This window comes from Scleropages formosus, chromosome 12 (genome assembly GCF_900964775.1).
Source record: "Scleropages formosus chromosome 12, fSclFor1.1, whole genome shotgun sequence".
NCBI lineage: Eukaryota > Metazoa > Chordata > Actinopteri > Osteoglossiformes > Osteoglossidae > Scleropages > Scleropages formosus.
Window position 1 is genome coordinate 18,372,258 of NC_041817.1, and position 13,435 is coordinate 18,385,692.

General features: G+C 39.0%; 1 protein-coding gene across 1 annotated transcript in view; it reads right to left on the reverse strand.

Moving 5' to 3' along the window:
* The window catches only part of LOC108928527 (glypican-6-like), a 179,170-nt gene that overhangs the window by 128,014 nt on the left and 37,721 nt on the right, over positions 1-13,435 (reverse strand). Inside the window, exon 3 of the mRNA XM_029256581.1 lies at positions 11,363-11,521. Coding sequence (XP_029112414.1) covers positions 11,363-11,521 — 159 coding nt within the window. The remainder of the gene's footprint in view (positions 1-11,362; positions 11,522-13,435) is intronic.

Consider the following 13,435-nt stretch of genomic DNA (forward strand, 5'->3'; position numbering starts at 1 on the left):
TTGAGCATTATCTTTGGACCAATATGAACACCACAAATTCTGGAAAGTTTAATTTTACTGGAGAGAAAATGCCTGCTATTGATTTTTGAAAGAAATATGTTTTTTATAGTAACAGAGACCTCTAGCACAGAAATGGACTCGTTGATTTTAAGCCGTGTTTGTGCAGAAACTTAACCTTTTGGGCGGGTGTCATCGATCTAGACTTGTTTCCACAAATCATTCTCCTGACAAACTCACACAGCAAAAAAGTTGAGTTTTCTCCTCCAGTTTAATGTTGAATAATTACCTCACAGGCCTGACATGCAAAATGGCAGAATAAATATCCAAATAGGCACAAGTGGCATGAATGTCATAAAATTTTCATAGCGTCTTACTGCAGTCAGATAATTAATCTTTCTCAACTTGTAAAATGTATAAACAAATATTTCTCAAAGTTGTGTTTGCCAAAACTATTTTAGTGAAGCAATCTCCTTAAAGTATTTACTACCTCTCTTCGTGGATATCTAATACATTTGTGAAATGAAATCAATAAATTGTTTCAAGCTGCAAAATTCAGATATTAAATTCTGCCAAACTGTTCTCTGTTGTGGTTAAAGATGAATTATTTAAAAAACTCCCAATAATGCCACAGTGTCACGTTTCCACAGTATGTAATAAGCAATCTACTACAACAATCAATACAGGCAGCAAAGTGTTAAGAGGAAAACCTGAAGGTTGTCAGTTCAAATCCAGGTCCAAAGTGGCCCGTAGCTGGTGAAGAAACCGGGTGCAATGTTGTGACTTTCATGACAAATGTCTTCTCTTTCACAGTGGATTGTTGTGTTTGGTGTGACTATCTCCTCATTCCATACAGCCATCCGAAATAAGACTGGAATGCTTCTTTTGGTTATCGATGCTCCATTACCAAGTGCGGAATTCGAGTTTTCCGAGGAATGCACGCAGACGCTGTGTTGGGCAAGTTACACTGCTGGGCCTCTCATAACGAAATTATATCCCAGGATGTGTCAGTGACCCAACTGCAGGTTCTGCTGCCACTTCGATAACCTACTCATGTCAGTGTGAATCATTTGCTGTTACTTAGGAAAAGTATTAAGCCTCCCTTGTTTATCAGAAAAGCTTTCATAAGTTGCCAATTTAAAACTTCTGCTCTGTGGGTAATGGCACTCCTTGCAATTCGAAATATAACAGCCCCTTTTAAACTCTTAATTCATTCACATTCAAGGAATTCATTACAGTCCCATTTTGCTGAATAAAAAATGTTTCTGTAGCTTACATGAAATATCTCAGTATGCATTATACATAAAACTTGAAAGTCACAGCTGTCTTAAATATAAGAATAAAAATTGTCAAGCCACTTTTACTTAAAGTACAGGATGTAATGTAAGGTTTTTTTATTTTGGTTTTAGGGTTAGGGTTCAGTTAAATATGAAAGCACAATAATAATAATAATAATAATAATAATAATAATGATAATGGTAATCAAAGTTATGGTGGGAAAGTATCAGAGTTTACAAACTGTAGATATTTTACCAAACACTAAAGCAAGATTTGGACATTTAATATTAGGACAAGCGGATTTCTCAGCTAGAAGAATTACTTTTTTGCAGTACTTTTTTCAAATTAAATGAGAGTAGATCTTGTGTTGCTCCAGCAGCTTAACTTAACCACTTCCTCCTAGATTGTCATACCTTCAGAAGTTTTACTTAAGCTCTGCAACATGACCACGAAGATGATGAAGATGATAATGATGATGATGATGATGATGATGAAATACAGCAAGACTGAAATGCATGAAGCTGCTGGCAGATTTTTCCACAGTGCTGGACAAACTATTTTTTTTCTACCTGTCATTTTCTTGCAGTGACATGTGCCTATCAAGAAAATCTGCATTTATTTTTGCATGATTCCAGGGCTCAAGCTTTTTGCTATTTTTTATGGGCTCTGAGGAGTAAAAGGCATCAATGTGTTGCATGTCTCAGCTCGAGCCTCAGCGCACTTCCGCCATCTGAGATTTCTTTGCTCTCGAGAGCCATAGATTCAGAAGAATGTGACAAACAGGGTAATTACAGAGATGAAAGCAGAAATAAAAAGAGAAAGTAAAAAAAAAAAAAAAGAATGCCACCAAGTGTGACTGTTTGAAAACCTGCCTCATTTTCATGTTATTACCTTCATTACAAGCAGCAAACTAAATGGGTTCTGAGTTCATGTGGAGTTTTCTTCTCAAAATAAATCCAAGTCCAAAAACAAGCACAGACTCCTCGGAACTGCGAACAGCTGCTGTTGGGCTGCCATGTAAATGGAAATTCAACAAAAGTTTGTTCTGATAAATGAGTGAATTGCAGTCCCAGTTCACCACAATGCGTAACTGCAACAAGCCTAATGAGGACCTTTGAGATCACTTCTGATGTCATCATTTAAAGTGAGAAAAGCATTGTGGGACAGTTTCCCCCTTTGTGAATGAGGAAAAAATATAAATAATTTGCATCTTTTCTGAATATGTGCAGTAATTGAAATATGTTCTATCAAGCGGAGCAATATCAACTGCAAAGTAAAACCAAACCTCTCATTTATTTAGAGCAGTATGTTGTATTTCTTTGAAGGACTTTTTATTGAATAAACAGACTACAAACATCCTCCATCATGGTACAACAGGAGTTGCACTTCAACGGAAACTTTTGATTAAATTTCTTAACATCTCCCAGAAGGTTTAAAACATATGCACATTTATTTGAGTAGGCCTCTGCTGATTTTCATAAATTATACCTTGCGGTTCAAATTCTATATTTGATCTTGACATTTCATGTCCAATAATTCACCACCACACCCATCTGTAGCTCAGAAATAAAATTTCAACGTTATCAAGAAAGGGCTCCATGTGGGAGAGCAGCTTGCTCCACACAAAAGGACAGATACCTCCAGAAAAACAAGAAATGCACAAGAAATTAATTTTGACTCACCTTATCATAAGCAGAAGATTGTACATCAGTAAAACGGAAGCCGTATATCCAATTCTTGAGCGAAAACAAACTGAATTTGTAAATTTTATCTGGCAAAAGTTTGTGTGAAAACCATAAATATACTTACCCATCAAGAAAATATTGCATGGGAAAAGCAACCTTTTATACAGGTTGTGGTTGGCCTAAGCACTATTTAAAATTTTCTCGTTGTGTATTATATATATATGTTATATGTATAGGGTGGATCTATGAGAGTCTTCTTGTGCTGTTTATTTTATATATATATATATATATACACACACACACACACTTTCTGAACCGCTTGTCCCATAGTGGGTCATGGGGAGCCGGAGCCGGAGCCTAACCCGGCAGCACAGGGCGTAGGGCCGGAGGGGAAGGGGACACACCCAGGACGGGACGCCAGTCCGTTGCAAGGCACCCCCAGCGGGACTCGAACCCCAGACCCACTGGAGAGCAGGACCCAGTCCAACCCACTGTGCCACCGCACTCCCCGTTTTATACACACACACACACACACACACACACACACACACACACACACACACACACACACACACACACACACACACACACACACACACACACACACACACACACACACACACACATATATGTATATCTATGTATATATACATTTATATGTATATATTATAAACAGCACAAGAAGACTCTCATAGATCCACCCTACCTTCCTCTCTTAGTTCTCCCTTGGCCAGACCTGTCACAAAAAGCCTACTCAAATAATGGTCCTAAATAGAGCAAAGGGATTTCTTCTCAGCACTGGGAATATTTCATAAAATAGTAATCCTAAATCCTCAGTAATGTGTTGACTTCCCACAGTCTGTATTTCCGCCTCTGTGACTTTGGAAGACACATTTAAATCCCTTAAAAACTGAAAGGAATAGGAACACAAATACAAAGATTTGTACCTACAGCATCAACAATATTTGGTTAATTTTTACAGTAAAAAAAACAGAATTCGAACATGTAATGAAATTCTGCCCACAAATGATATTTTTCTATGACATGTATTCAATTCTCCATTGTAAATTCCTGTATGTGTAATCTATAGGAAAAAAAAATTTTAGAAAATGGAATCTTCATATTTTTTTTTAATAATATCAGAAAATAAGCCCATTTTTATTGACTAATAATACTGGTGTGCCAAGAGTCTGATGTGACCCATCAACAAAAACACTTTAACATTACTGGAAGCAAGCAATAACAGCCAAGGGTGTATTTGGCAAATGTTTCACGCCAGAGGGGAGAAAAACAGATTGATTAAGACTCTTAACTGCCAATGCTGTTTATGCTCTGCAGTAAATGCATTCAAAATTTGTTTTACCGCATCTGCCTGGATTCAAGCAGCTCTTCAACAGACTTAGAGTAATTCAACAAACTCAACCTACACATTCAACTCAGGAGTTTCAGCCATGCAGCCATTTCAAAAGCCTAATGCCTCTTAGTCTTGAACCTTCATCTGAAGTTTGGAACTTTTACTTTTTACCTGCTTAGGAGATAGTTGTACGACTCCCATGGTTAAAACCTCTTGCTTCGTGCCTTTTGATGTTTTCAGATAGTGTGCTCAGACTTGTTTCTGGTACTACACACTACCTGAATCGGGGTGGAAGAAGAGGGCTACTGATGGCTTTTAGAGAAGCAATCAGAACTGGCAATGAAGAGTTAGGCAATTAGCAGGAATGCATTTTCATCTTAAGTGCAGCTCATTTCAGGCTTTTCAGTGTTTTACTTGGGGTTAGGGATAGATCAAGACCCCTGGCCAAGTGCCCACCTATATACGGATACAAATACTGCGGGGCAACCCCAGCTTTGAGGAGAATTCAGAAGTTATGAAAGCAGCTACTCCAAGGTTAGTGGGTAAACATGATGAAGCACCTTTTTTGTGCTGAAGCCCCTTGATGACACTGGTGTTTGTACTACTGTATGGCTATCTGGAATTTTAAATAGGCCTTTATAAATTGAGAGGGGCTCAGATTAGATGATATAAAACTTATGAGGGGTGATCTCAGTGCTAGAGAGCTTCAGACTGCCACATATCAAGAAGCACAGGGCAGGGTGTTTAACAACCTGCAAAACAGGAAACCACAGGAGATTGCTTAGAACAAAGAAGTAAAAGTTTATGGCCCACATACTATGGAAGGTACAATACTGAAGAATTATGATCTAAGAGTATTGGGCAGCAAATATTGCTGCTCTTCCTTTACCTCACATTATACAACGTACTAAAGCCAGAGAGATGCTATGTTATACACATATTCATTTCATACTTGGTGTATTTAGTGTGTTCAGAGGGCAGAATATAGTTTTTCTTTTGTTATATTGAAATGCATCCATGTTTACTATTGCTGCTGTTGTAAGACATCATTCTCTCTATATGTTTTGTTTGGAGACAGAAACGTTCTACGCTTTACACTCTTCCCTCAGTACCAGACATGCGCCGTATGAAGGTATAGATTAAACTCGGTTAAGTTTAAACAGATGAGCTCACCCCAGACAGCACTTTGAATTCCTCCAGTTCAAACTAAAACTAATATTACTGGAGACCTGACAATAAATGCTTACATTATGGGATTATTAGAGGGCTGCTTTTGGGAATCCATTGTGGAAACAATAGAAACTGTAAATAACAATGTCACAAAATTCACCGGGAAGACCATCGTTTTGTAGTGGAACTTTAAAAAATTTTGTATGAAAATTGCAGTGCTCTTATCTAAAGCATGCGATTGTTATGTTGGAAGTTGAAAACTGCATGCAATGTAAGGAGGTTTAAAAAATTAAACTAAGGCCCTACTGAAAATTACTTTGCTGGCAATGAAACTAACAGATTTTAAGTCAGTGAAGATGGAAGGACAGACACAGTATTGTCACTGGACCAATTACTCAATCCATTGATCCATATGTAGACTTTCATGGTTAAAAGGTGTGGGTGTCAGGAATTTATCTGGTGATTTTTTTTAGCCCTAATAAAGCAATAAAGGAACCCTCTGGACAGACAGATCACCCTGCCTAACCTCTCTTGGGCTGGGGCTGATTATGTTCATCATGGTTACTTTCAATATTAGTTGAATCACCGACTGTGTTGTTATGGTAATTATTATTTCCCTCATCGACCAACAGTTTTATCCCTCTTGGTGGTTTTACACATTTGCACAGCTGTATTTCATTCCAGACTCTTTCCGGTTTATTTGTATGAGGGTACAGCAGGAGGACCTTTCTTAAGATTTTCATGAGCAACTGTGTGTGTTTCCTACTGTGCCCTCTGCTGCCATGTTGATTTGTAAAGGGGCAAAACAAGTTTGTTTCAGATTCGCGTAGAAGGCATGAACTGAAGAGCTGCAGCTATTTCATTATCCAGCAGAATCCATTTAAAAACACTCTTGCTCTGAACAGCGAGGTGTGAGATTCATGTAGCTGGTAGCCTTGTGTGAAAGGAAGAACCAAGGGGAACCCTAACCTGTAATGCTAACTTCTTTGCTTAAAAATGTCCACTACAATTCGATTTGATACGACCCAAAGCCAATAATGGCAATGTTCACAGAGTTGAATGGCAGGCTTATGTTTCACAAAGGGAAGCTTCAAATCAGCAACCAACAGGTAAAAAAAAAAAAAAAAAAAAATAACAGTCTGTGTCCTAAAACACTAGACTACCTACTGCCCTGCCTCTGTTTATTTATTTTTTAGGTGATGTTTAGAGTGTTAAGCTACTTACAGTGATTTACCCACACCTGGTACAATTGCGTAACTTATTACTTGTGTGCTTCACAGTAACATGATTATTTTTAATAAAAGTGGCACATGGTATTGAGCCAATGTATTCATTTTGACATTTTCCACAGGAGTTCAGGGTAAATATTTACTCAAAGACAATATAGGAGTATTTGGGAGTTTGACTTGAACCTGCAACCTTTGGGTTACACATCTATGCTCTTAACTACACTAAGGAAACTTACAATTTGAAATAACTTTCACTTGTAAGTTTCAATATCTCCTCCACCTAAGAAGGTTATGGTTGAGTATGTAATTCCGCAAATGAACCATAATCCCTTTCTTCATCTCATACAGTTGGACATTTAAATGCTCACGTAAAAACCACCTGGAATTCACGTTGAAAACGACTTTCCTTCCCCGGGAGGCAATCATGTTTGCTTCTCTAGAAGTTAATATATTCACAGAAGGTATAATAAAAACTGATGAAGCCTAACAAACCATAAATTTTAAGAGCAAGATAATTATGGATGGAGCCTGTCTGTTATTGATTTTTTATTACGTATGAAAATTAGGCTAGCTGAGGTTAACTTCGGAGGAAATGGCTGGCAATTCCTAGCTCTCACCCATAATCAAATGGCTGTAATAACATTGCCCTTTGCAAAGATTTATCCAGGTCTCTAATTTGGTATTGACAGTGTACCCCTCCATCATGACAACTTTTCTGCCATTCCGTACGACAGTGTCGGGTGATTGGGGGAAAATGCCCATTAAAATGATCACACCTCTAACCCCTGGATGCTCTGTTAATGAATACTTGGTGCAAGGTGGGGAAAAAAGGCTATAGACAAACATTTCATTTCACCACAATTGGAAGTGTCTACCTAAAATCATCCCATATACTGTAGTTTTTTTTTTTTTTTGAATATATTGAAATGTTTATCTACCAAGAATAACTTGCTCCCAAAACATAACTGTGAATTTAATGGACCATATTTCCACAGTGCTACCACTAAAAATTATGTACCAGTCTATGAAGTTCATTGATATTGAAATTTATGTATCAGTACACCACATTGTAATGTACTTAAAAAAACAGCATTAATACCACAGTGGTCTTTACTGCGTAAACTTTGAGCAACAGTTGCAAAATATGCAAACTTTGGCCTTTTTCAGTATCTGAAATAAAGGATGAAAAAGTCAGAGATTAAAATAGGAAAGCTCTATTTCTGGAGTAATTTTCCTCTTCAATAAATCACCGAGTTCCCCTTTAAGATCCTGCTCTTACTCTCAACAGGACACTTGATATAAAGAATTCTACTTGTGAAGCTCAGAATGTACTAGAAATACATCTATTCATGTAGAAAAGGCACTGGTGAAGGCAAGAAATCTCATATACAGAAGAATATCTGCAGGGCACTAATGTTAGTATTTAGCCATGCTGTTCATACAAGGTAATTTTTTAGTAATGTAAAATGGGACAAAAGAAGTATATTGGTCATCAATCAGGGTATGACCTCTCACTCAGCCATTGCACCTCTAGCTGCTGGGGTTCAGGGATCCACGCTTTGTTCCAGGAGAGTGCGGTCCCGCTCAGGATGAAATCCTGACTCTGCCATCTGTGTGCCCTCAATTTCAATGTGAAAATGCTGGAGAGCTCAGCCAGAAATGTCTCTGGGTGCTGGTGTCACAGGTGGGGAAGAAGCAGTCTGCTAAAACCAATCCGATCACTTTGGTTGACCGTAAATGAGCACTGCTTCTTTATACTGGCTCACTGCAGGTGGGGTACAATGCAAACCTCACATTGTAAATTGCTTTGGAGAAAAACATCAACTAATAATAATAATAATAATAATAATAATAATAATAATAATGTAAAGAAATCTGACCACTGTGTCATGACAAATGTAAAATTGTTTTTTTTTACAATTGCCCTACAATACATACTATGGTAATTGCCAAATTTGAGCAGCTTTGTCTCGCACTTCACTGATTACAAGGCGTTCTTGAAACAGTGAAATAAAAAGTAAAGAAACACATAATATCCTCATTATTGCATGCATTAAGAGAACACATGCTCTTGTTGTGCAGCCAATAGAGGTGTAACAAAATCTCGTTGTCAGGAACATCTGCTGCATCTCCTATGTAGTGAAGCTCATGTTTAACTTTCCTGACAGGAATATTTCATGGGCTTCAGTAGCTTTTTGACTTGTAAGCAGGTACAGGGACAGAAGAGAACAAGGTCTTACACAAAATAACAACCTGCTAATGGTCAACAACATGCTTTTTTTTTTTTAAAGAGGTTGTTTTTTTCCTTTTTGACAATAAACTGAATTCGGTCTACAACTGCGCTGAAGCAGTCAAGGTTTAGATGATAGAGACAATAATTGCTAAGAAATTTTCATTTCTTTAGAAATGTTTTATATGAGAGATTCTTGGTCGTAGACTGTGCTGAAGTATGAAGGCTCTTATCTTTGTTGAATCAGTGGTGTTTCACAGCAGCAACACAAAAAGGCATTTTCAATCTCCCATGAAAGTCTTGGCAAAATGGAAATAAAACTGCCTTTATACATTTTCAAGAGGATTTCACGGCAGCGAGGCATAGAATCGGTGCTCCCTAGCTTATATTCAGGTATGAACAGTAACCTTCCAGAATAGGGTTTGTTCAGTTAGAATGACTTAGTTTCACCATTTCTCACACATCTTTAAACACACACACACACACACACATTTTCAGAACCGCTTGTCCCATACGGGGTCACGGGGAACCAGAGCCTAACCCGGCAACTCAGGGCGCAAGGCTGGAGGGGGAGGGGACACACCCAGGACGGGACGCCAGTCCGTCGCAAGGCACCCCAAGCGGGACTCGAACCCCAGACCCACCGGACAGCAGGACTGTGGTCCAACCCACTGCGCCACCGCACCCCCCCATCTTTAAACATTTGTCGCTTAATTTATAATCTGCTTTTAATGTAAAAAAAAAAAAAAAATCAAATACAGTAATGCACATATCACATTATATGTGCTATACCACAGAGCAAACATAATGTGTACACTTTCAGAGGAATATTCTGACTGCTATACATTCGATGGAGTAAGATTTTTTTTGGGCAGAAACAGATTCATGAAAATGTACCATGAAGATACCACGTCCTGCTGCTGAACTAAACATTTTGTCATACCTCCTTGGGGAATGTTCCTTAGTATTTTTTATGTTGATTTTATTTTTAATTTTTTATATTTGACAAAAAGCAAGCGATAAATAGGGGACATGACTGGACAGTGAGTACAGCTGGTGCCTCCGCTCCTAATCTGCTCGGTGGGAATCACTGGGTTTGAGTGTGTGTGGAGTTTGTATGTCTCTCCCTGTGTTTACACCCCTCAGACACACACAGATTAAGACACTGGCAAACCAAATCCAGAGTTCAGAAACCATGCAAGTAGTAATCAAGAACTGGATTTGACTGGCCAGCACTTCCACCCACACACCCACGCACACATCAGTGTAAATATGGAGAGTGACGTCACTTATGATGGCCTTGAGAAACAGGGAGTTCTTCAGTTGTACAATACACTTCGCTGTCAAACTATTGTGAACGTCTCTTTGAAACCACTGTAATATAATAATGGGGGGGACAACAATTCAAAAATGACGGAACAAAAGTAACCCAATAAAACTCTGACATACAACTATGAATTTATTTCTCCTTCACTCTGCTTAACCCCTTCAACTAACCGTGAAATTGTGGTGTTGCCATCCTAGGGTTTGCACTTATTCCTTTATGTTACCAGCATACTTCTCTCTAAGGGGCGCGGAGAGGAAATGGCCAATAACACTCATAAAATTTTATATACGCTTAGGGCAGTGGCGATGAATTTCGGGTTGTGGCAGTCACAATCAATTTTACAGCAACACTAGAAACAGCCATTGCTTCCCATTCTTTAACTGCAGTTTTTAGCGGGACTTTCATTTTGTACACAGCTGCACACAAAGCACATGATTTAGCCTGAGTTGGTGTGATCCTTTGAGTCAGTCGCAATATGGTCCCCGTGTTCAAGCCGTATCATAGCTGACAGGGCGGTAGCATTACCATCTGCTTTCCCATCAAGGTCTCTGCATACTTTGCACAGGTCCCGGAGGTGCCGAACACTCAAAAGCAGCTTCCATCTGTATTAACATGTCCAATTACCAACTTGTCGACAAAGCTTAAACTCACAGGGACCTTAAACTAACCCTGAGTCAAAATATTGTCATTTTTTCTTTTGTAATGACCTCACAGAGTTATATGTGAAATACAATTTGAATTAATATAGTGATTTTTTCCCACATAACTTTTGCCTTGAGAAACACTATTTTACATCAGCATTTCAACAAAACTCAAGCTGAAGCGGTATTTTGCAAATGGTAATGATAAAAAATTGTTGCTAACAGCAACTGACTGTCCTTCACTGCTGCTTTATTACAGGTAGAAATAAATCCTTTGGCAGACTATTTATCTTTTTGTCACCTTTGGAGGATCTCTAGCTGAACAAGATATACTAACAATAGCAAATACACTCAGATGTCCTTAAGGTAATAAAAAGCTCTGCAGTATACCTGAATTTCTAGACTGACATGAAGCGCAGGATGTGAATTCCAGCAAAGCTCCAGGCCTTACCGTCAAACTTCTTGTGGCGGGACACAAAGGTGGTCCGGAGTGAGTGGCTGGTCTCATCCAACAGGTTCTCGAACTCCAGCTTGCTCTGCTGGTTGAGCTTCTCCTCCATCTCTGAGGTGCAGCAGGTGTACCCCTGCGGACAGATGCGCAGGTGCTCACCTGGAGAGGAAGGAGGGTTACACCATCAACGAGGAACAGAGGAGAGTCCGATCAGAGGGCACACACCCTTCAGCTCCTATTCCCTACTGGTTTCAATGAAGGCTTGTGAAGTAGATACATTTTGACACTGTCTCTTAGTCTTAACAAAGCAGAAAAGTCACAGATAGACACTGTTTTGAAATGCTAGAAAATTTGGCAGACCTTTTCCTGAACAGCTTCCAATTTTATGCAAGTCCTCAAATTCAGCAGCGGAACAGCTGAACCACAATTACAAAGAATCCGAGCCCATGGGCTGATTTGTGAAATTCCATTTAAGAAAATTGCACCCTGTCAATCTATTTTTCATTCATCCTGTTTTCATTTAACAGTTCTGCTTGTCCATCGCATGGTCAGGGTGGTCCAGAGCATATCCCATAAGTAGAAGGCATGAGGCAAGGTATACTCTTGACTGGATTCCAGTCCGTTGCAGGGAATGCATAATAACTATACAATAAAATCAATTAACCCAAAAAAGTCCTACAACCTTCAAAACTTGTAAGGTTTCTATGACTTAAGACTTGGATGCTACCAGACAGCAATAAACATACAGAACATGACACAACTCTACCGTGGGAATGTCTAGCAGAAGAAAGCCTCTGTTTTAAAGCTTTTGCATTGTTCAGAACTGTTATTCTTTATTAATGCCAAGAAACTTCACCACTTTTCATAGCACTGAGGTTTAACACCACCTGCCCTGCCCCCCCAAATTTGTTGCAGGAAATTAGATTTCAAGGCCAAAAAGACAATAATTCTATAAAACAAGTGGCAGCCACAGTTAAGCTCTGCATGCAAGTCGACAACTATGTCAACAAGCATCAAAGAAACAAATAGGAGTGAACTGCCCACATACTGGAAAATTAATACTTATAATTGATTTGCTTTCAAGCCTTGATATGCAAGGGGCTTTTGTAACACACAGACTTACTGGGCAGCTCACCAAAAATGTTTTTCGCAAATGTTTCTGTACGAGCAAAATTAATTCATACTTCAATCAATCTAGACTACGAACCTTTCAGGCCCTATAATCATTATTCCTCAACGTCACGATGAAGTCCCACTCCCACTCTCTATTAATCAACTATTTGTATGGGAAGGAGTGATTAAGTGGAAGTAACACTGAAAACATTTTTCTGCATATTCACATATGTAAAAGGGAATATTTTTCTGTTCCAGCCCACAGTTATTTTCACAAAAATTTTGCTTACATATGTCTGTATATTTTGATAATTCCTTTTGAGCTACAGAGCCCCTCTCTCCTCCCCCACTATTCTGCCCCCCTTCAGTCCTCTACCCCCTCACTATCTGCATACACACAATCCTCTGAAAGCTCAGGAAGACTTGCAAGCTTAATGTCCTTAATTTGAACTTAAGCCTTTATTACTTCCAGTGACAGCCTCTTCACAGCTCCTTGTCGTCCAGTCTAAAACATGCTTAACAACACAAAATTTTCTTTTTTATTTTAGGCCAGATGCCACCTGGCTTCGAGCATTCTCATTGTTCTACACTCAGAACTCCAGCAGGAGCAGGAGACTTCAACTCTTGAGTGAAAGGCACATTGGACAGGAAGCTGAGATTCCTCCTATAGCACTGAGGTCTGACCATTCACTTTACATTCACTTTAACACCTTCAACCTGTCTGTTGGTCCACATCCCACGGCTAAGCATACTCCAGATGTTGTGACACTCTTTCCCCTTGATTTGAAAGCAGTTACAGGACCTCAAGAGTAGTGATGCCAGCACAGTGAAATCTGGGTTGGATGCGCTTGATTTTTGTATGACAGGGTAACTCTTTAAAGCGATCAGTTTTTAAATCCACGCCATGCTTCATGCCATACCCTTCATCTGCAGATGAAACACATGTTGATATCAAAGTAG